Consider the following 23,987-nt stretch of genomic DNA (forward strand, 5'->3'; position numbering starts at 1 on the left):
CGTGCTGTGGCTCGATTGAGAGCTTTCCAGCTTGAGAACCTCTCAAAGCGATGAGAGCTGAGTTGAACTCCAGAAACCTTCGAGGCGAAGACAGTGACGTCTGTTTGAATCTCTGCGTTTCGCGTGAGGCTCTATAATGTCAAAATGTATGTTCTCTGGTTCAATTGAGTTTGTTTGGGTCCGGAAAGGTGGACCTGAGAACCAACTGGTGTACTTCAAGAGCGCAGTAAGTATAGGCCTGGTTGAATGGTCTGCTGGATTGCTGTCAGTGTTTACATAACACCACTGGTCTGGATGGGTAGACTTTCTGATGTGAGTTACCCTATTGGCAACGTACACATATAATCTTTTGGTGACATTGTGGATGTAACCGAGAACTATCTTACTGTCTGTGTAGAACTTGGCCGCATTTACATCAATGTCAATTCAGTCTCTGATCAGTTCATACATCTCAACAGCTAGCAAAGCCGCACACAGTTCTAGGCGTGGGATAGTGTGGGCCGGACGAGGGGCCAATTTTGATTTCCCCATGACAAATCCAACATGGCATTGACCTTCCAAGTCAATAACTCTCAGGTAGGCTACCACTCCTATGGCTACCGTAGAGGCATCCGAGAAGATGTGTAGCTCTCTTTGAGTGGTAGACAAGGAGACTGGGATGTAGGTCCGCTGAATAAACATATGTTCCATCTCCATCAAAGATTCCTTCCACATTTTCCATTTCTCTTCTTTTTCTGTGGGAAGAGGGGCATCCCACTCACTCTGATCAGAAGAGAGTTCTCTGGGCCTCCTGGGTGGCACAGTGGTTAAGGGCGCTGTACTACCAGAGACCCTGGGTTCGCGCCCAGGCTCTGTCGTAACCGGCCGCGACCGGGTGGTCCGTGGGGTGACGCACAATTGGCCTAGCATCATCCAGGTTAGGGAGGGCTTGCCCGGTAGGGATATCCTTGTCGCATCGCGCACCAGCAACTCCTGTGGAGTCATCGCGCACTAACCAAGGTCGCCAGGTGCACGGTGTTTCCTCCAAGACACATTGGTGCGGCTGGCTTCCGGGTTGGATGCGGGCTGTGTTAAGAAGCAGTGCGGCTTGGTTGGGTTGTGTATCGGAGGACGCATGCCTTTCAACCTTCGTCTCTCCTGAGCCCGTACGGGAGTTGTAGCGATGACAAGATAGTAGCTACTAAAAACAATAGGATACCACGAAATTGGGGACAAAAAGGGGTAAAAGTATTTTTTTTAAAGAAAAAAAGAAGAGTTCTCTGATTAAGGCTTTACCTTGCATTGTTATTGGAGCCACGAACCCAAGGGGTTACTATTCACTGTGGACAGGATGCCTCTCCGCGTAAAAGGCTTCTTTTACAGGGCTTTCTTTTCCAGGGACACCTGGAATGAGAAGCTGTCTGTTACCAGGTTCCAGGAAAGTCCCAGACTCATTTGAAAGGGGAGAGGATCCACTCCTAGGTCCAGATCTTTTAAGTCTTTTGCACGGTCCTCCATAGGGAAGGCTTCCATAACTGTTTTGCTATTGGATGCAATCTTGTGTAGTTTCATGTCGGACTCCGCCAACATTGCTTGTGTTTTTCTTAGAATGTTGATAGCTTCTTCTGTAGTAGCTACTGATGTCAGCCCATCATCGATGTAGAAGTTCCTCACTCCATATTGCTTGGGTTCTGACCCATGTTCCTTCTCACCCTGTAGCGCTGCTCGTCTCCTGCAGTAGATGGCTACGGCTGGTGAAGGGCTGTTCCCAAAGACATGGACTTTCATCCTGTACTCAGTTATGTTTCTATCTGGGTTGTTGTCTTCAAAAACAGTAAAACATTTGTTGCACATCTGCCGTTAGTGCAATGCAATCCTTGCGGAAATGCATTTGGACACCCAAGAGTGTGTTGTTTAAGTCTGGACAACTGAGCAGAACATCGTTAAGTGACACGCCTTGACACTTAGCACTGGAGTCAAATACTACTCTTATTTGTTCAGGCTTTTGTGGATGGTAAACACCAAATATGGACAGATATCAACGTTCTTTGTCTCCCTCTAGTGGCGGTGAAGGTTCGGCTCGGTCCTTATCCAGCATCTTTTGCACGAAGTCAATAAAATTACGCTTCATGTCAGGCTTTTTGTCTAAAGTCCTGCGAAGTGATGTGAGATGGTTCATGGCCTGCTCCCTGTTATTAGGAAGGCGACGTCTAGTGGGGCGAAAGGGTAGTGGAGCCACCCAGTTGTTTCCATCATCCTGGAAAACCTGTTTGTCCATAATGTCCAGGAAGGCTTTCTCCTCCACTGATGGTGCTGGTTTATCATCGTCTTGTGTTTTGTCGAACACGGAACATCCCAGGCTGTCTGTGTTCACAGTTGTGCTTGGATCTGTGGAGTGCACTGTAGAGGGAGAGATGTGTTTCTGAGCTACGCTGTTGTCGTTCTCTTTTACCTGGATGATGTCAGGGCAAGGGCTCAGATAGGATGTGCGACCATTTTGAAATATGTTTGTCCTGAACATGTCAACATTGGCTGGATGGTGAGCCGTTCCCAGACAGACCTCACCCACGATGACCCACCTGAGGTCGAGTCGCTGTGCATAAGGAGTGTCGTGGGGCCCATTGATTTGCTCTTGTACCTTGTGTACCCTTAAGATGTCTCATCCTAAGAGCAGGAGGATGGGAGCGTCTGGGTCCGCAGCTGGAATTTTGTCCATAACTGGTTGCAGATGGGGATGATGATACGCAATGTCGGGCGAGGGAATCTCCATCCTATCGTCTGGCGTCATATCACACTCTATCAGAGTAGGGAGAGTGAGCTGCATGTGTCCATCTATAGACTCCACCATGAAGTTGACGGCTTTCCTGCCTGAAGTCTCTGTTACCCCAGAACACGTCTTCATGGTGTATGGAGCAGAGTTGTCATTGATGTTGAAGAGATTGAAAAACTCTGTCTTGGCCAGAGATTTGTTACTCTGTTCATCAAGCACCACATACATTTTGACAGCTTTCTCTCTTTTCCCAGCCGGGATAAGCTTTGACTAGGCATATTTTTGAACATGATCTTGGATTGACTGGCTCACCACAGATCTCCGTACACTTTGAGGTGACAGATAGAAGAGCATCGTCACCTTGCTCCCCGCCATGCTCTGTCTCTGCTGTAGCGGTGGCTGTATTTGAAGGGGCTGGGCCTGGATGCAGAGCAGAAAGATGTCTGTCACTGTCGCACTCAGAGCACTTGATTGACACCTTAGAGTCTTTAGCTCTGTGCTGAGTTGACCCACAACATCGGAAACAAATGCCATTGTCTTTTGAGATATGATTTGCGCTCATCTAGAGTTTTGTATCTAAACCCACAACACTTTTTAAGAGGATGAGGCTTGTTATGTTTTGGGCAGTGATGGTCAGGGTTTTCAACCTTTGTCTTACTGGGTTTGGTTTGGTGGTCTGAGGCCTCAGATGATGCATCTGTTTTGTATACCGTCCCAGGTGTCTTGCTGCTGTACCTGGCAGGTTTCTCACCTGTCATAGACACCTGGTTAGTTGAGGGTGAAACTGGGGTCATTTCTAGTTTTCAACCTGGTTCCTGATGAATCTCGAGAAGAACAAGAATGGTGGGAATGCTACCCGATAGTCCTCCTTGTATTTGGATCCCTGTGCAATCCATTTGTCTTGTAAACTGAATGGAAGTTTCTCTACAATAGGGTTTACCCCCCGAGATGTGTCCAGATAAGCGAGGCCTGGAAGGTACCCTTCTACTTTAGCACACTCCAGTTCGAGAAGAATGTCACTTAGTTCTCTTAGTTTGTGATTGTCTTCGTTAGCCAGTTTTGGAAAATCATACATTTTCTTCAACAGTGCGTTCTCGATCACTTCGGGTGTACCATAGCACTCTTCTAGTCGTTGCCAGACCATGTTAAGCCCTGCTGTTACGTTGAAAATATGGATAGATCTAATTCTGTTTGTTTGCTCAGATGACTCTGACCCCCTAGGCACTTGGTAATTAGATCTAACTCTTCCCTGGCGGATAAATTCAAGTCTCTGGTTGCATTGAGAAAGGATGCTTTCCATGCCCAATCATTTTCAGGGCGATCATCAAACTTCAGGACTCCTGAACTCAACATCTCATGGTGTAGGAGGTACTTGATGAGGTCTGGTGACACCTGTGACTCAGGGAAGCTTTGTGTGTGTGACTAGAAGTGGGCTTGTTTTCCATTTCCACCATGCTGCTGTTCATTTCTTCCCAATGTGCTGAAGAGGCTCCTCCATCTCTCGCTGTCGGACTCTTGGCTCTGCTTGTTGTACAGTAGACTGCTGGTCTTCCCTAGGAACAGAGGCTTTGTTGGCTGATGAACATAGAAACAAAACAACCGTGTGTGGTTATTCTTGAGCTTGAGCCTGCAGTGATGTTTTTTCACTATTCTGCCCTTGAGTTGCGTTCCCAAGCAAAACTAGACAGATAGCTAACAACTAAGTCTTCAATAAAACTCCCAAGGCGTGACTTTTCTTGAATGAATATATTGAAAACGTTTATGTTGTGAAACTGCAAAATACAGAAAAGAATATACTTTAGTATTCAATTCACACCGACATACTGTAGCTGTACATTATACATTTGAAGTTGCATAAATACAAAGCACGTGCTAAGGTACCATGCATCTGGCATGATGCCAAACCATATAGCTAATTGTTACTCATATGGTAATTGGCTAACTCCTTTCATTACTCTAATAATGTACAACCATCTATGTAGAATAACAAAGCATATTACACTAGAAACAGTAACAAAACTACAGTATTGTATATTTTACAATTCGTTTGCATGACGCACGAGCAAAGTAATACAGCTAACGACATACATGAAAGGCATTGCAATTTGTCTGAGTAAATTCAACCAACCAACATTAATATGTAAGCAACTCTATCAATAACAAAGATTATCATCATTAGCTAAATGCTTGAATCAAATTTACAAACAAATATTTTCCAAGGCTGAAGCGTGACAAGAAATAACTACACTGAAAGACCTGCACCGTAGCGTTGTTTGTAGCTGCTTCTATGCGTGCAGAACAAATTCTCTACTTCTTGTTTGCGTAGTCTTTCTAAGTACCAGAAAGCTCCACTAGGGGGCAAATAACACCATGGAACACAATGAAAATACATTTGAACCATTGTAATAAAATAATCTGTTACCTTCTAACAGGATGGCAGCACACGAACACTAACCTTAACCCCTAACCCTAACCTTAACCCCTAGCCTAGCTAATGTTAGTCACCTAGCTAGCCTAGATAACAAATTGGAATTTATGTAATGTACTCATGCGTTGTGAAAAATGAAAATAGTGTAATACACATGAAATGTGTTGTGATGAAAATCATGTAACACACATGAAAAAGTGCATTTTTTTCATGTACCTGTCATGAATTTCGAATAAGTAATTTGTGTCTAATTCAGAATAAGCTGTGATAGTGTGTTTACATACACTTCATGCAAAATAACATCAAAATTAATCAACATGCATAAAGAAACACAATCCATGCTGTTCAATACCTTAAAACTTAAAAGTCCATTTTAAGGATTCTAAAAATACTACATATAATTCATAAAAATGCTGCAAATAATGAAATGCCTCTTATCTCTACAGCGTCTTATTCGTGTGTTATATTTATTGGTCACATTTGGCCTCATATTGAAACCTGTTCTCACAGTTCCACAGTATCACACACTAACAGCTAACAGGCCACTGCATGCATGGAAGTATCTGATGAGTCAAACAGCAACCAGATAATATATATATATATATATATATACACAACATAAATACACACAATACTCTGTCTTGCAGTCTCTCTCTCTCCTTCTCGCTCTGACTCTCTCTTGTGCCTCTTTGCTCTCTCTCGCTCTCTCTCTCTCTCTCTCGCATGCTGTCACAGATACATGGTGGTCAGAGAAAAAGGGGAAGACGTTGGGAAAAACAGTGTCTTGATCTTAAATGATCAGCTGCCTCAAAAGTGGTGTGCTATGGAGGATATGACGTCATTTTGAGAAATAGAGTTCTCATATATTGGCTACATTTAACAAATTCACACAGCATCAACATCCTGTCAATATTTAACTCTGCTTCAGTTGTAGTTCAACCAAATAGACAGCACATAGACTTCAATCATCAACTGTTTGTATATAATCTGTTGCTGGATCACAACCCAACATGCTATTTCCTCCTTAAAACTTGAATGTGTGTGTGATGCATCATGAATGAGCTCATAGGGAAAAAGGAGAGGAATGTCAGAAATAATACATGATGATGGAGAGAAATGATTTTTAAAAACCTTTTTTGGCACCATTTAGCTATTTGTCATACATATAGTTGAAGTCGGAAGTTTACATACACCTTAGCCAAATACATTTAAACTCAGTTTTTCCCAAATCCTGACGTTCAATCCTAGTAAAAATGTCCTGTCTTAGGTCAGTTACGATCACAACTTTATTTTAAGAATGTGAAATGTCAGACTAATAGTAGAGAATTATTTATTTCAGCTTTTATTTCTTTCATCACATTCCCAGTGGGTCAGAAGTTTACATACACTCAATCAGTATTTGGTAGCATTGCCTTTAAATTGTGTAACTTGGGTCAAACGTTTAGGGTAGCCTTCCACAAGCTTCCCACAATGAGTTGGGTGAATTTTGGCCCATTCGTCCTGACAGAGCAGGTGGAACTGAGTCAGGTTTGTAGGTCCCCTTGCTCGCACACGCTTTTTCAGTTCTGACCACACATTTTCTATAGGATTGAGGTCAGGGCTTTGTGATGGCCACTCCAATACCTTGACATTGTTGTCCTTAAGACATTTTGCCACAACTTTGGAAGTGTGCTTGGGGTCATTGTCCAGTTGGAACACCTGTTTTGCGACCAAGCTTTAACTGATGTCTTGAGATGTTGCGTCAATATATCCACATAATTTTCCATCCACATGATGCCATCTATTTTGAGAAGTGCGCCAGTCCCTCCTGCAGCAAAGCACCCCCACAACATGATGCTGCCACCCCCGTGCTTCACGGTTGGGATAGGGTTCTTTGGCTTGCAAGCCTCCCCCTTTTTCCTCCTCATAAAGATGGTCATTATGGCCAAACAGTTCTATTTTTGTTTCATCAGACCAGAGGACATTTCACCAAAAAGTACAATCTTTGTCCCCATGTGCAGTTGCAAACCGTAGTCTGGCTTTTTTTATGGCGGTTTTGGAGCAGTGGCTTCTTCGTTGCTGAGCGGCCTTTCAGCTTGTGTCGATATAGGACTTGTTTTACTGTGGATATAGATAATTTTGTACCTGTTTCCTCCATCATCTTCACAAGGTCCTTTGCTGTTGTTCTGGGATTGATTTGCACTTTTCGCACAAAGGTATGTTCATATCTAGGAGACAGAACGCGTCTCCTTCCTGAGTGGTATGACGGCTGTGTGGTCCCATGGTGTTTATACGTGGTACTATTGTTTGTACAGATGAACGTGGCACATTCAGGCGTTTGGGAATTGCTCCCAAGGATGAACCAGACTCTACATTTTTTTACGAGGTCTTGTGTGATTTCTTCTGATTTTCCCATGATGTCAAGCAAAGAGGCACTGAGTTTGAAGGTAGGCCTTGAAATACATCCACAGGTACACCTCCAATTGACTCAAAAGATGTCAATTAGCCTATCAGAAGCTTCCAAAGCCATGACATCATTTTCTGGAATTTTCAAAGCTGTATAAAGGCACAGTCAACTTAGTGTATGTAAACCTCTGGCCGTCTGGAATTGTGATACAGTGAAATAATCTGTAAACAATTGTTGGAAAAATTACTTGTCATGCACAAAGTAGATGTCCTAACCGACTTGCCAAAACTATAGTTTGTTAACAAGAAATTTGTGGAGTGGTTGAAAAACAAGTTTTTTTTTGTTTTTTTTTAAAGACTCCAACTGTAGCAAAATTTCAAATGCCAACAAAGTAAAACACCTCATTGCATAGCAGTATCAAAGCAGGCCCCCCTCTCTCCCACCACACAGGGAACCCCACATTCTTCTAAATACCCACCAACTTGTAAATATCCCACTGTGCACAGACATCAGTTCAACGTCTATTTCATGTTTCAATGTAATTGAATTGAAATGACATGGGAACAAATGTTGATTCACCCACTGTGTGCCCGGTGGGATGGTGACAGGGAAATGACGGATGGATATTTGACAGTATGACGTGTATATGACACGTTACGTTATTGCATATTCTTAATGCAATAGGATTGGTCAACATAAATGACCAGGTTGGAACAGAAGGCTTTCATCGCATTTGAACATGGTCAAATGGGATGAGCACAGACTTCCTTCCTTATTTGTTGTGATATCATATCCCCAGTGCTTCCCCCCGCTTGCGTTCAAGAACATGACGCAATAATGGCAGAAGGAGTACAAGAGTGAGTAAAGAGAGGAGAGAAGGAAGACTGAGATGTGGAGGCAAGTGGACGGACGGGCAGTCAGATCGGCGGACAGATCAAACATTTACAAAATAGCCAACAAAAGCACTTCCTGTGGATTTGCTCTGAGAAGATAACTCCACAAGTGAACCAGCTCATAAAGGTCAGCGTTGTGAAGTGTAAAGCTAATATACATTTTTTTATATTTGTTGATACAAACATTGTGTATAGTGTCCAGAATGAAATGTTTTTGGAGGGGAGGTGTGTTTTATTTTCCCTTGTTTGTGACAATGTGATGTCCATGTGTGAGTATGACTGTATGGGATGATGTGTTGAAGATAGGCATGCAAAGATCCTGAACCTTTCAGTGCTTATTGGGAATACAGCCACAGGGACCTAGCTGTACAAGTGAAAAGAGCTCTACAGTACTATTAGGCCTATGTTATGAATTATATGGAGGGTACACTGTTTCTGTGTCTTAATATGTAGGTTTATGTGTGTTTTCATTCAGCTTTTGTTTTCCAAACCTTTCCCGTGAGACATAAAACATATATGTGAAGGAAGTTGTGTTGGGGAGAGAACTGAGTTATTGACTAGACTGGTGGTGTCGTGAGTGTAGGCGGCTCAGGTTGGCTGGGCGGTCTGGCTGAAATTTGTTATAGAGGATGTCTTAAAGACAATCAAAAGTTGTCTTTGTACTTTGTTTGTAAGAGTTGTTCATTTGTTAGGCTATTTGTTATAGGTGCAACACAATACTGATTATTGAATTATCATGGATCTAGTTCAGTCAATCACTTACCTAGCTTGATGACTGTGGGAATTTTTGCTTACATTTTGTTGTTCTACATAGAGATGGCTAGAAGGGCCATGGGTCATATTAGATTATGTAGAAATGCAGGAAATGTGCTTTAGATGCCTCCCAAAAATGGGAGGGCCCCCAGACCGCTGCCAAGTTATGTCCCCTGCTGAAAATAGCACTGCTGGGCGATTTAAAAGTCATAGTCAATTGATCAATAGTATAATAATTCTCTGAGCAAAAAACGTTTTTTATTTTATTTACAATATGTCGAATCTATGAGAATAGAAAGGTTCAGAACTTTTGTAAAACATCACAGCACAGTTGAAAAATATATGGCAAATAGAAATTGAAAAAGTGGATGGTGTTCAGAGATAGATGGGAGGGGTTGAGTGGAGCTGAAGGATGGGACTAAAAACAAACAAAAGATAATTATTGTAAAATATACTGTGTCCGTAAAATGTATATAGTATGTATAGGCTGGAAGTATAAGCCTAAGTGTTGTTGTCCATTAGTTTACTCCAGGTAGGGGAGGGATGGTAGGGTTAGAAAAAAATAATAAAGGAAAATATATAAAGGTTTCGACGGTTACTGGAACTGTATATATTTACCCCCCAAAATATATGGGGGATTGAAAATGATGCGGACAATCACATTGATGGAAGCCACAATCTATCTGTAATATTAAAGCTGATCTTCCCCTGATCTTGCATTATTATGTCCACACCACATAAAACCAAAGGTGCAGCCCTGATTTCCACTGTTTGCAATGCAAAAATGTGGCTTATTCAAATTGACTCCTATGGCAGTTTCCTGGCTGCCCCCTAAAAAATGTAACATGAAAACGTGCCTGATAATTGATTCTTGTTGGGCTGGACCGGGTTTTTTCATATGCTCAATATTGTAGCCTATACAGAATAACGTGTAACCATTGCTGTCGGGAGAGAGATTAGCTCGCCTGTATCTCGCACAGTTTTTCTTTCTTTTATATGACCTTTATTTAACAAAACTACAATGAGATTCACTTTCTATGATCTCTCTCTCTCCCTACTCTGATAAACATGAGCCTGCAACTCATCTCTCCAGCCTTGCACTTTTGTCATTTATTTCCTTATAGAATCATAAGCACGCGAAGGCTTCTGGAGGTGTCACTGCACCCCTGATCAATTGAAATACATTTGTCAAAATTAAAGAATTACTGCTATCAGTTCAGAAATAATTCCGAAAACTACACCAGGAGTAGGCCTATAAATTGGCCACAGATGATTAATGGTTTATTTAACAAAATTGCCTAGCTGTGGCTTGTGTGTAGCCCACCCAGCTAGCACAGTGGATCTGGGCCGATTCCGGCTGGGAGCAGGGGCACTCCGCTGAGAGTCAGACTCGGCCTATGTCCGAGTCTGGGCCATCTTCGGCAGTATTACTTATGCCTAGGATTTGGGGATTGAGCTCGGGCCGATTCCGGTGTGAGTTATCTGGCCCAAATGTATTACCTGGGGATCAGGCCGATTCCGGTGATACAGTAGTTTTCTGGCCCAAATGTATTACTTGGGGCTCGGGCTGATTTGGGCTACTCCCTGGCAGATGATTACACGGGCTGCTTTATATAACTAACATTTAATTTATTTTTCCATATTTTTTTGTCCTTGTTTCTGTGATAAAAAAAATACAATTAACATTTAAATAAAATTCTTTAAAAGTCCTGTGTAGTAGTTTGATACTTTGTGCAGGGCAATTGATAAGCATTACAGATGCTGGGTCGAGAATCGTGCCAGCTGCTTCTGGGCCAATTCCTCATTGCTAGCTGGGCAATCACCAGGCATGCCCTACAGTCGGGAACCTGCAGCAAATCTGTCAGTCATGCAGGCAAAACAGTTTACAGTCGGGAACGCAAGGAAAATCTGTCAGTCATGCAGGCCTTTACCGATATTTCAGATACAATCGCGTCAATAATACAGGTTGGAAAGCAAATGGATTCTGTTGAAAAGAGAAGACTATTCTGTCTGTAGGCTACCAAGTTTTCAACTTCTAAATAGGCCTATTGAGCAAATAGCATTGTTTACCAAGTAAAACAAGAGAGACGTTTTACCACGAGCACAACGCCAGTGATTGAAACTGGAAAGCTTTTTTAGGACTATAATTTCCTCCTGGTATTGTACAATATGTGTCTCCACACACCTAGATCTAGGCTATTGATGTATTGAAGACCAGGTAGTTTTTATTGAGCTCAGATTAAATAAATAAAGGTTCAATTAAAAGATTCTTACTTTGTTAGTGTCAAAGTAGCCTGTCATTTTGATTACAATTATGTAGAATTGCATGAATTGCGTTTATAAAGGCTACCTATTCCACAAACCCTAGGCTACAAAATGTTTTCCCCATGTGTACAACTTCTGCAAGCGCCTCTACTGAACTATGCCAGTACACAAAAGCAGAGCTTCAGTTTGCTCTTTGTGGTCTAGGCTCGGTAACCAAAAAGTACTTTGTGACAACTGTATGTTGATGAAAAAGTGCTTTATGGATATATTTGATTCGATTCTCTCTTCAGGAATTGTGTAATATCCATTGTTGTCCTCTCATTCTGTGTCTCTCTCTTCTATTCATATGGCTATATTTTATACCATGTCATTTAATTCTTATTTCTCTGGTCATTCTATTCAACAGTAGTGAGGACTGCGAATCCCAAAGTTCTACAAACCAAACATTCTTCAATTCCCTCCCTAAATGGCGTCAGACCTCTCCATCTCCGCTGCCCCCCCCAGCTCCTCTCCAGCTCTCCTCTCGCCTCCTCTCCTTTCTCACCAGTCAAACCAGATTGGCATCTCCATCCTGGTCCTAGCATTCGTCTTCGGTTTCCCCGGTAACCTATTTGTTGTGTGGTCTGTGCTGTGCCGTGTGAGGCATCGGTCAGTTACCTGCCTGCTCGTCTTAAACCTCGCTGTGGCCGACGCGTTGGTGTTGCTAAGCTCCCCGCTTTTCCTGCGCTTTCTGGCAGGCGGGCGAGGCTGGGAGTTCGGGGCGGTGGCCTGTAAAATGGTACACTACCTGTGCTGTGTCAACATGAACGTGTCCATCTACCTGATCAGCCTGATGAGCTTGGATCGCTGGCTGGCCGTCGCAAGGCCATTCCTGGCCCAGAGGATGAGGACCAAGAAAACCCTGATGGCTGTTCTACTGGGGATCTGGGTGCTGGCTTTTGTCTTGGCACTGCCCATGGCCTTCTATCGCAGGTAAGGCTGTTTGTATGGGTTGTGTGTGTGTGAGAGAGGCATGAGAGAGAGGAAATATTAAATTACACACACTAATGTTACTGTAATTTAATTATGCCAATGTGTTTTCATTAATTGAAAACCCTTAATCTATTTCATGAGAATTTGTAAGATTCTTGCTTGCATAAAATAGACGGAGACCAGTCTTTTCAATAATAGGTAACAGAATTTATTCTCGGAGTGCGCTGCCACTTCACCACGAGCAACAGTTTATATACAAAACATGACGTCATTTCATTGCTTAACAGAAACCCCTCCTCTCGACAGGGACAAAGTGAGGTGAAAAGTTAATTCTAACTTACTAACACACTCCCAGGTAACTTCTGACCCCTCAACATTATCGATCACCACTTAGCTGACAGTTCTAATTAACAGAAAACCTAGGAATGCACTCACTGTCTTATCTAAAAACCCCAGAGCTCAGTTTCGTCGGTTCAACCATAGGTTAACAACCTTATCTTTTTACACAGTCCACTTCTTTCTTCCTAGTTGGAATGGTGTTTATTAACTTTAATTACTCCTTGTCTGTGTCACACAATCCCATCTTATGGACTCATATTGTCAATCAGATAAAATAAAACAGAGTATAAGTGTACTTAGTTACAGTTCTATTCGAAATGGGGATATTGTTTATTCATTTACTCATAATAATTCTAACAACCCACCCTAAAAATGACTAAACAATTCATACCATCATTAAACACTACATGGAAATATCAATGATATACTAGAAGAAGACAACCCAATACATGTATGTACACAATCAACTTCAATGACTGTTCTAACCTACATCAGGATCTTAATTCTACTTATCAGGATTTTCTGTTAATCTTCATGAAAACAAGAAAACATCTAAATTTCCTAAACATCAAATATGGTCTTCTCGCGAGTGAAAGGATCCGGATTCTTCTATTACGCCCAAGCCATGTATTTTGTATTCCACTGGTCAGGATTGGTCCATATATCACCATCTGAAGTGTCATTGATTTCTCCAGAGTCCTGGAAATGATAACTTTCATACACGCAATCAAACACATCCGCACAAAACTAACACAGTCACACAGGTGAAGGTAGCCCATAACACAGTAATCATAACATTTTTCCATCTTCCAAACACACTGTCAACCCAGTTAGTCAGAGAAATATCCATCCCTGAGTTTACTGCCAACTCGTGAACTAGGGTGTGTAAACCAAACAAGGCCTTGGTCACTGATCCATCCGAAGCCTTGTCATCGGTTCCAAATCACCTCCATACACTCCCACCCTTTTCAGCCAGCAAACATCCAAGACTATTCTATTCTGCCAAGTCCTTCATAACATCTCTGATATAATTGGTGAAGCACTGTGGATTTTTACTAGATATAATTGATCTAATCCACATTCTCATTGAGAGTGGACCACCAAAAAAGACTTGACTCTAATCCTGCCAGGATCTAATTTATAGCTTTGATCTCATCTGCCACCCTTGGAACCACGATGTTATTAATACAAACCCTATCATCAAAAGACCCAGACGGAGTACCTCTTTTCTCCCGTTTAGTCAACATCATGTCATGGTGTTTAATGAGTGTGAAAGGCATTCTCAAATGTACCAGTGCACATACCCCTGTCCAATTAGCCGGTAATACTCAGCCATCACGTCATTCCCCCACACAACCACCAGATGTGAGCCCTGGGCCTCCTTATCTTACTGAAATGCCCAGATCTCAACCAGCCTGTCAAATCACCCATTGGTCGCATCAGAAGTAACATTATCTGTCCTATCGCAGGTACTGATTTCCCCCACATATTTCCCAGAAGTACTATACTGAATCAAACAGTAAACAGTCTCCCCTTGCCTCTGTGAAAAGAGGAAGCTTAGATTTCAGAGGAACATGTGGATATAAATAGTGCAAATCCATACAACTTATTATCTGGCTTTCCTGCTTCCACGAATAGCTTTACCATACAGGCCGTTCCCTGAGGTGAATAATTCCATTCAATGGAAAAGGGATGGTTGTCAACTGAGGTTTGCTGTGGCACAAACATAGCATTCTTCTTTAGCTATTGATCTGGCCGTATATTGAATCCACTCTAACCAGAGGTTAGAATCCTCATAACCAGTTTCCCTTTCCTTAAGATCTTTCATCTGAATTATCCACACCGGCTCTTGGCTCTGGACAACTCCACAGTCAGTATCTGCTTTGTCAGAGGGACTCTGCTTGTATTCGGCTGACTATAGAGCAATTAGCTGTCTAACTTTTTCTACCTGGAATGCACTAGTTTATCAACTGAAACCCTTACTTTCACTACACTCCATCTCCTTCCATGCTAGGTATGTAGATTTATGTAGCCTCTCACATGATGTGAGCTATAACTTGTTTCCATGAACTCCACAGAGACTTGCATAGATGTCTTCCATAATAGCTGCTCTTAATCCTGCACTGCCAAGGAGTCAGAGGCCCCATTTGGTCTACATAGAACTCCACTGAGACATCCTTCCCTATCCTACTCTCACTTCCTGTTTATCCAGATCAAGTGATCTCTTATGCTTGGTTAATACTAATTCCTCCTTGTTTAACTATATCAATATTACCATCTGGCCTTCTCGGGGGGTTCATGGTGTATCAAGAATAAGGTCCCACAACCAGAAAGCAAAGGATCGACCAGTGACCCATAAAGCCCCACCCTCTTCCAGATAACACATCATTAGCAAGAGCCAGACACACTTTCACTTCTATGAACAAGAACAGTGATGGAATGACAGGTAAGGTAATCTTCATTCGAGAGATGGCCCCCAGAATTCTGTTAATTCCAGTTCTCCTCTCGAACACTGTTATTGTTTGACTGTGTCGAGGTGTCTTACCCTCCCGCAGTGAGATATGAATCCGGGTAGCGGGTAGCGATTCAAGCGTCTCACTGTTTGACTTTAACTAAAATCATTAATTTAAAAAAAAATGTATCTATGAGTGGCAATCTCTAAAGTCCTTACATTTCCTTTATCAATCTATCTTGATCCTAACAATAATCCTAAATCATCACAGATGTCCTATATTCCTGTTAAATTTAATACTATTTAAAAAACCTCCTAATAGTCAAAGAAAGCCTAAACAAATGCTAACCATATCAAAATCCTTCCTACACATACAAGCTATTTCCTTCAGGGATCCTCAGTATTCTATCTGACAATAACATGAATTAAACTTAAAATCAGTTTCATCAATAATTTAATATATGTTGCATAGTGTGGAATACCTTATCTACAGTAATTTATCACCCCTAAGAACTGAAACTTATTTTTCTATGTAATTTGGCTTAATATATCTCCTATCCAAACCTCAATGTATTTTATCTTCCCCTATTTATTCTCAATGATAAATAGGATTCTTTTCTGTTGTAATACCAAATCAATAATAGCCAATTCAAAAAACTTCACAACTAATATTGTAAAACAGAATCCTGAAACATTTTCTCATCAGTGATTCAAACAATAATTCTAACCCCAAACTAAAACTCCATTATAATTAATTTACCTTAAAACTAGTAACCCAAATGACCACAAATTCATTATACAAATGGGTCTCCCCTGAAGCTTATCAGACCCCAAGAGATAGCCATGATAAGGTCATACCACTCTTTTATAGTCATGTTCCATACCACATTAGACATATTAAAGAACCCTTTATCCTTAAAATAAAAAAATGCACTTGTGTAATGAAAACTCATAAAATAAAAACTCATAAAGTTCCATATGTGAGCGTGCCTCTTTAAAATACCTTTGCACTAAAACAAATAGTCCTAACAAATGTTTTATGTGTATATATTTGCAAACCTTTTGCAAAAGAGAGACAATAAAACTCCCATTCTCCCAGAAAAACACAAAATGCCTAACTAGCATTCACTATGCTACTTCGATTCAGAAACTCAAAAGTGAACTATAAACTAAACCTAATGATAATTCCCCTTTACCTCAAATCATTAATCATAAGTTTTAAACAACGTCAATGTATATGTTTACTTAAATGAACATGCTACCCTTAGATACAATTAACCGGATAACATTATTATCCAATGTATTACTTTTTCCCTCTGCCGCAAATGTCGTACATTTCTCAGTGTTAGAAATCCGTAATTTAAAGACGCGCAGTTGAAGATGACGCACCAATTTCGACGGAGGACACCGGGCGGAGACCTGGCAAATGTAGTCTCTTATGGTCAATCTTCCAATGATATGCCTACAAATACGTCACAATGCTGCAGACACCTTGGGGAAATGATAGATCGGGCAGGCTCATTCCTTGCGCATTCACAGCCATATAAGGAGACAATGAAAAACAGAGCCTCAAAAATCCTGCTCATGTCCTGTTTGAAGTTTCATCTTGGTTTCGCCTGTAGCATCAGTTCTGGGGCACTCACAGACAATATCTTTGCAATTTTGGAAACGTCAGAGTGTTCTCTTTCCAAAGCTGTCAATTATATGCATAGTCGAGCATCTTTTTGTGACAAAATATTGTGCTTAAAACGGGCATGTTTTTTTTATCCAATAATGAAATAGCACCCCCATAGATATAACAGGTTAAATCAACTCCTAAAATAAACAATAAACAGTAACCAAATAAACAAACCACTTTTATCAGCAAAAAAACAAACTATACAAACTATACTATACAAAACTCACTACTATAATGCTTCAGATGACAAAATTACTCAGAGACTCATGTTTACATCTCAATAAAACAAAACACCATCTGCATGTTCCTCAAGAAAAACCCAACTTGCCCCTGTTACAGATGTCTACGTATCAGGGGAAAAGCTCAAATAACCAAATTCAACCTAGCGAATCTGCTGCTAGCATCTTTCCTGACTACCCTGACGACTTACAACTACTTTTAGAAATGCATTTTGAAATTTGTATCAACTTCTTAAAAGTGACTCAAAACAATAATGCACGCATTTTCCTTCTAAATGACACAAACAATTTTCTCCGATACCCCCAGTCACGACATCATTTCCGTGGCGACAAAAGTGCCTTGAGAGTGACGTCATCAACAAGCGCTCAACCTAGAGCCGAGCCGCAACGACTTTCAATGAATTGTAAATAATTGTTGGCTGTCTGCAGCAACAGTAGTACGGTTTTTCGATAAACCAAACCTAATTTATCACATCTGTTGAATCCTGAATTAGAATTTACAACATCAATCAACATCTCTCAATTCTCTAAATTTATAAGAACATTTCGATGGGCACAAATCTATTGTAATTGTCTCTTCGTTATTATTTAGAATTCATTTGATTTAGCCTTTTACGACTAGGGGGCAATATTTTAATTTTTGGATAAAAAACCTTCCCGTTTTAAAGAAGATATTTTGTCACAAAAAGATGCTCGACTATGCATATAATTGACAGCTTTGGATAGAAAACACTCTGACGTTTCCAAAACTGCAAAGATATTGTCTGTGAGTGCAACAGAACTGATGTTACAGGCAAAACCCAGATAAAAATCCAATCAGGAAGTGACGCATTTTTTGAAACTGCCTCATGCCAATGACTCCTTATATGGCTGTGAATGAGCAACAAATGAGCTTACATTTTCTACGTATTCCCCAAGGTGTCTACAGCATTGTGACGTCTTTTTACGCATTTATGTTGAAGAATAGCCGTAAGGGACCACATTTAGCAAGTGGTCACATGATGTCTCCAGCAGAAAATCTTGCGTAAAATACTGAGGTAGCCGCTTTTCCAATCGCTTCTTATGAGAAACCAATTGACTCGACGGATATATTATCGAATATATATGTTAAAAACACCTTGAGGATTGACTCTAAACAACATTTGCCATGTTTCTGTCAATATTATGGAGCTAATTTGGAAAAAGTTTGGCGTAGTGTCAATTTCTCAGCCAAGCATGATGAACAAACAGGAGCTATTACGCCTACAAAAATACTCTTTTTGGAAAAAAGGAACATTTGCTATCTAATTGGGAGTCTCCTGAGTGAAAACATCCAAAGTTCTTCAAAGGTAAATTATTTAATTTCATTGCTTTTCTTATTTTCGTGAAAATGTTGCCTGCTGCCAGCAGAGCCTAGCATAGCATTATGCCATGATAAACTTACACAAATGCTTGTCTAGCGTTGGCTGTAACGCATATTTTGAAATTCTGAGATGACAGTGTGATTAACAAAAGGCTAAGCTGTGTCTCAATATATTTCATTTGTGATTTTCATGAATAGGAAAATGTTCTAGGGGTATTTATGTCCGCTGCGTTATGCTAATTCGTTTGAGGCTATGATTACGCTCCCGGGTCCGGGATTGCTAGTCATAAGAATTAACTAACTGTCTCGTCTTAGATTTAGCATTTTAATTACGACTCTATTCCCAATACATTATTCAAACAGATCATTTAGTGAACTGACATCGTCTTGCATCAAAATTCGCTCCGTCCTTATTTTAAGTTGAATGAATTAGTCTTTCAATTTGAACCAAACAAACTATTTAAAACGTTCAGTTTATATATTATACCAATTCTAGTGACTATAACTTTCTCTGCAATACAATTAGTTTAATTACAACCAAAAACGCCTCAGCTGGGAACCGAACCCTGGACTGCAGTTTGTAAGACTGCTACGCTCACCACTATACCACCAACGCTATGGAACTGACTGAGATTCTCCGCAAATAGACCCATTTTACAATTGTCTGTATTTGTAACTCCGGCATCGGGACAACAGAAAATAGTTTTCCAAAGTTTTCCCTCAGTGAGGATTCTCATTAATCTCGCTCTCCTCTATCAGAAATTAGGAATAGTTACTATCGTGACTCTTGATAAGTTATTAGGTCTCACACGTGAGCGAATTATCGTTCCTTCTTTAAACTTACTCCTCCATGTCGGGCCAAAATAGGTGTTTCTCTTATCTCTTCCCTGCATTATTTCTCATCTCCCGTTAATTCCGGGACCTCCTTTGAGGATTTACTATCCATGTTCGTTAAATCCTTACCATTACTAGTAGCTATGGTATTTAATCACTTATCTATGCCTTTCTATTTTTTTTTACCTTCTATGTGCGTGTATTTCTATGAATCTGCTATTTACCGTTACTTAGTTACTTTAGTTGCTCTTCTGTCTGACTATGTGGGCATCTCTTTAATGATAATCAATGTGTATGGGTTTCTATTATGCATTTCTCCTTTCTGGAAACTTCGTCTATAGATGACTTGATCTGACATTAAATTTCAACCGTATACAATTATAAGCTCATTATAAACTATTGTTCCTTGGGACTTTCAGCATTAATAATACCTCATATCTCACTTCTCTAGACTAGCTTTCCCTTTCCACCACCTTGGATATTATTTTTTTTCAGTATTCAATCATTATGTTCGCCTAGAATTACCCTGCCTTCTCACCAAGCCTAATTTATCCTCACCTGTTTTAACATATCTATCTGCTACTTTTCATAGTCAGACTACTTCCCATATAGAGATAGACTACTTAGGTTAAAACTTTATGTAGGTATGTCTTTTGAATTAATGGCTATCCTATTTGTACAGAACAACCGTCCTATCTAACAAAACTTACTATATCCCACCCTTAAAAAAACATTTGGCTTACAAAACCAGGATTTATTAAGTCCTATTTCATTTTTGGTAGTGCACCTTACCACGAGTCATTTCAGACCTGTTCCTTCCTATCGATTTTGGTTAAAACACAAAGTAGAAACCTAGTGTATTTGTTCAGAATATTCACGCACCTATCATTGATTAAATCCAAACTCCTTTAGCACATTCAATCAAAAATATCTTAAATAATTCCTCCCAAATTCGAGAATAAAGACTATTTACCTTCGTCCTGTAGACTGGGAAAAGCAATGCTGATTCGATTCCGTCACCTTCTCTGTCGCCTTCAGATCAATACCGGCCTGTTTTTTAAAAACCTCAATCCAAAGGCCAGGTCTTTATATAACGAGTCAGACCCGTCCGTGCACGGCTTTCGGCTTTCCCTTTGGACAACAGAGGCAAGTTTGTGGAATCCGGTTCGAAGGACCAATTGTTACTGTAATTTAATTATGCCAATGTGTTTTCATTAATTGAAAACCCTTAATCTATTTCATGAGAATTTGTAAGATTCTTGTTTGCATAAAATAGACGGAGACCAGCCTTTTCAATTATAGGTAACAGAATGTATTCTCGGAGCGCGCTGCCACTTCACCACGAGCAACAGTTTATATACAAAACATGACGTCATTTCATTGCTTAACAGAAACCCCTCCTCTCGACAGGGACAAAGTGAGGTGAAAAGTTCATTCTAACTTACTAACACACTCCCAGGTAACTTCTGACCCCTCAACATTATCGATCACCACTTAGCTGGCAGTTCTAATTAACAGAAAACCTAGGAATGCACTCACTGTCTTATCTAAAAACCCCAGAGCTCAGTTTCGTCGGTTCAACCATAGGTTAACGACCTTATCTGTTTACACAGTCCACTTCTTTCTTCCTAGTTGGAATGGTGTTTATTAACTTTAATTACTCCTTGTCTGTGTCACACAATCCCATCTTATGAACTCATATTGTCAATCAGATATAATAAAACAGAGTATAAGTTTACTTAGTTACAGTTCTATTTGAAATGGGGATATTGTTTATTCATTCACTCATAATAATTCTAACAACTAACAAAAAAGCTTATTCTTCAATACTAATCTGAAGATTTTTGTTTGCATTACAGGCTGTTTTTTGTGTAGTTCTTGAGCTCTTAAACACTTCTCTAATAACCTGCGGAGTATAGCTGCAATAAAGACAACCTGGAACACTCCCATTGTCTCAATCAAACAAACTCTCTCTCTCTTTTTTCTTATGCATTCCTCAAGTCTCACACTGTGGTCCTGGGGAACATCCATGAGACCCATCATGTCTCCTTCATGTTGTAAAATGTCTCTCTCTCTCTCTACTTACCTTACCTACCTAGTAACCTGAAGCTGCACATGAACAGCTCCGTGACCGTCTGCATGTCGTACCACTGGGAAAATGTAGGTCACCAGGTGTTCCAGTACCTGTTTGAGACCGTCCTGGGCTTCTTCCTCCCCTTCACTTTCATCATCGTCTGCTACACCTCCGTCATCTGTGGACTACGCAGGGCCATGTTCCAGCACAAGGGACGGGGAAACCGTCTCATCCTCCTCATCATCGGCACCTTTGCTCTCTTCTGGCTGCCCTACCACGTGGTCAACATCTTACAGGTATGAGAGTTTGACAATATATTTCTAGGTACTGCACATTATAAAGCAGTTAATTTGTTGTATGTCATACGGTTATAATAACAGGTATAAGCACTATCTGTCTCTCTTGTATCTACCTCTCATCTCTTTGTCGCTCTCTCAGGTGATTGGTCTACTTGGTGGTAACGACACTCTGTTTAAAGCAGCCGTGGTGGCCCGTCCCAACGTCACAGCGCTCGCTTTCCTGAGCAGCAGCGTGAACCCTGTGCTGTACGTGTTCGCTGGCAGCTCCCACATCCGCCAGGCCGGCCTCAGCTTCATGGCCAAGCTCTTCGAGGGCACAAACATTGAGGGAGGGACCTCTGCCTCCTTTACCCGTAGCACAAAGTCCAGCCGGAGTGGTTCCCCGGCCCCGCTGTCACTCAAGCTGGGGCGGTCGGGGAAGGGGAAGGAGGGGGATGGAAATAGTGTGACGGAGCTGCAGGAAGCTGAGGTCAAGGTTAAGTCCAAGCCGGAGCTTAAGACTTTGACCTCCAATGATCAGTTGGAGTAGTGTTACTTTTTGTGGCCTACTGTACTAGTCATAGGTTTACCGTATTTAATGTATTTAGCAGATCTTTGATACAATTTGTGCTTTATAGCTAGTATTTGTGGTTGCCTCCATGCAATTTCTGGATAATAATATTATAAAATATCCTTAAAGTTTTAACCTGTTAACAAATCGAGTCAATGGCTGTGCCAATGGCTGTGCCAATGGCTAGTTGAGCAAATTGAAGTGTTTTCTTCTCATGCATAATGCAAGGCATTATCACTGGGATATGAGGTAACAACAGGGCCTTGCCTATGTTAAGTGTTTTAAAAAATACAGAAGTGTTTGTTAGGCATTTAGCCTGTGTTTAAAATATGCTTAAATTATTTAAAGAGAAAAAAGTGATTGTAATTCTGTTGATAAGTGTTTGGGAAATAAAGATAGACATGGTTTTAAAAAGGTAGTGGTGATATTTTATTCAGTACAGAATTTTTTAGGCAGCTTTACTTGCCACTTCCTGCAGCTCAAATTACACCATACATACCCAGGGTAAGTTGTGCCAAAAGAACACTTTTTCTATACAAGCTATATTTTCAAAACTGTAATATTTACATGGATTATGACTATTTCCAAGGATACACAACATCCTGAAAAGTATAGCAATATCTTTGTTAGATAGAATACTATATTTACCTTGACAGATTGATACTGAATGTAAAAAATGCCTCCCAATGATTTGAGCTGTGTTTGGAAATTCAAATTTGCATGATGATCTCATTATTATCATCATAGTTAATTATTGCAAAATATCTGGGCAGGCGAAGCAGTGTGGAACAGTTGCCAGCTATTGATGAACACAGATTCTAAAACATCACATACAGTGACTAACTTTAACAAACATAGCATACTATAACAAACAAAAACAGAATGCATTCGATAACTTTGTACTTCAGGTGTCAATAGTAAGGGGGAGTGGGGTAAGTTGAGCAAGTCTTCACATTCAGCATCACTACATCAAGGGAAATACTATATTATTCCTAACAGAGATATCTACATATATTTCAAAATGTTTTGTACCCTTGGAAATAACCAGAATTCATGTAAACATAACAGTTTTGAAAACATAGCCTTTCCAGAAAAAGAGTAGTCACTTGGCACAACTTACCTTGAACATTGGGACAGGGTAGGTTGAGATGCCTTGGGGATAGTGGGTGATGGTGCTGGTAGGTCAAAGTTTAGAGAAGTATGCAAATAACATTTTATTGGTCACATACACATACAGATGTTAATGTGAGTGTAGCGAAATGCTTGTGCTTCTAGTTCCAACAGTGCAGTATTATCTAACAAGTAATCTAACAATTCCCAACAACTACCTAATACACACAAATCTAAAGGGGTGAATGAGAATATGTACATATAAGTATATGGATGAGCGATGGCCGAGTGGCATAGGCAAGGGGCAGTAGGTGGTATAAAATACAGTATATACATGTGATATGAATAATGTAAGATACACAAACATTATTAAAGTTACACTATTTAAAGTGGCATTGTTTAAAGTGACTGGTGATCCATTTTATTAAATTGTCCAGTGATTGGGTCTCAATACATTATGTACATGTGATATGAGTAATGTAAGATATGCAGACATTATTAAAGTGGCATTGTTTAAAGTGACTAGCGATCCATTTATTAAAGTGTCCAGTGATTGGGTCTCAATGTAGGCAGCAGACTCTCTGAGTTAGTGATTGCTGTTTAGCAGTCTGATGGCCTTGAGAG

At 40.5% G+C, this 23,987-nt stretch overlaps 1 protein-coding gene across 2 annotated transcripts; it reads left to right on the forward strand.

The window, feature by feature from the left end:
- Positions 1 to 8,374: 8,374 nt before the first annotated feature.
- LOC135516191 (leukotriene B4 receptor 1-like) lies at positions 8,375 to 22,339 on the forward strand. Of its 2 annotated transcripts, none has more exons than XM_064940295.1 (4): positions 8,375 to 8,583; positions 11,884 to 12,446; positions 21,430 to 21,700; positions 21,843 to 22,339. In XM_064940295.1, exons 2-4 carry the CDS (start codon positions 11,941 to 11,943, stop codon positions 22,230 to 22,232), a joined length of 1,167 nt encoding a protein of 388 aa, XP_064796367.1. In that variant the 5' UTR covers positions 8,375 to 8,583; positions 11,884 to 11,940; the 3' UTR covers positions 22,233 to 22,339. The 2 variants fall into 2 exon arrangements, with proteins under 2 accessions (XP_064796367.1, XP_064796366.1); XM_064940294.1 differs by having other exon boundaries at positions 8,376 to 8,583; positions 11,881 to 12,446.
- The last annotated feature ends 1,648 nt before the right edge of the window (positions 22,340 to 23,987 follow it).

The sequence above is a fragment of the Oncorhynchus masou genome, chromosome 27 (assembly GCF_036934945.1).
Source record: "Oncorhynchus masou masou isolate Uvic2021 chromosome 27, UVic_Omas_1.1, whole genome shotgun sequence".
Lineage (NCBI taxonomy): Eukaryota > Metazoa > Chordata > Actinopteri > Salmoniformes > Salmonidae > Oncorhynchus > Oncorhynchus masou.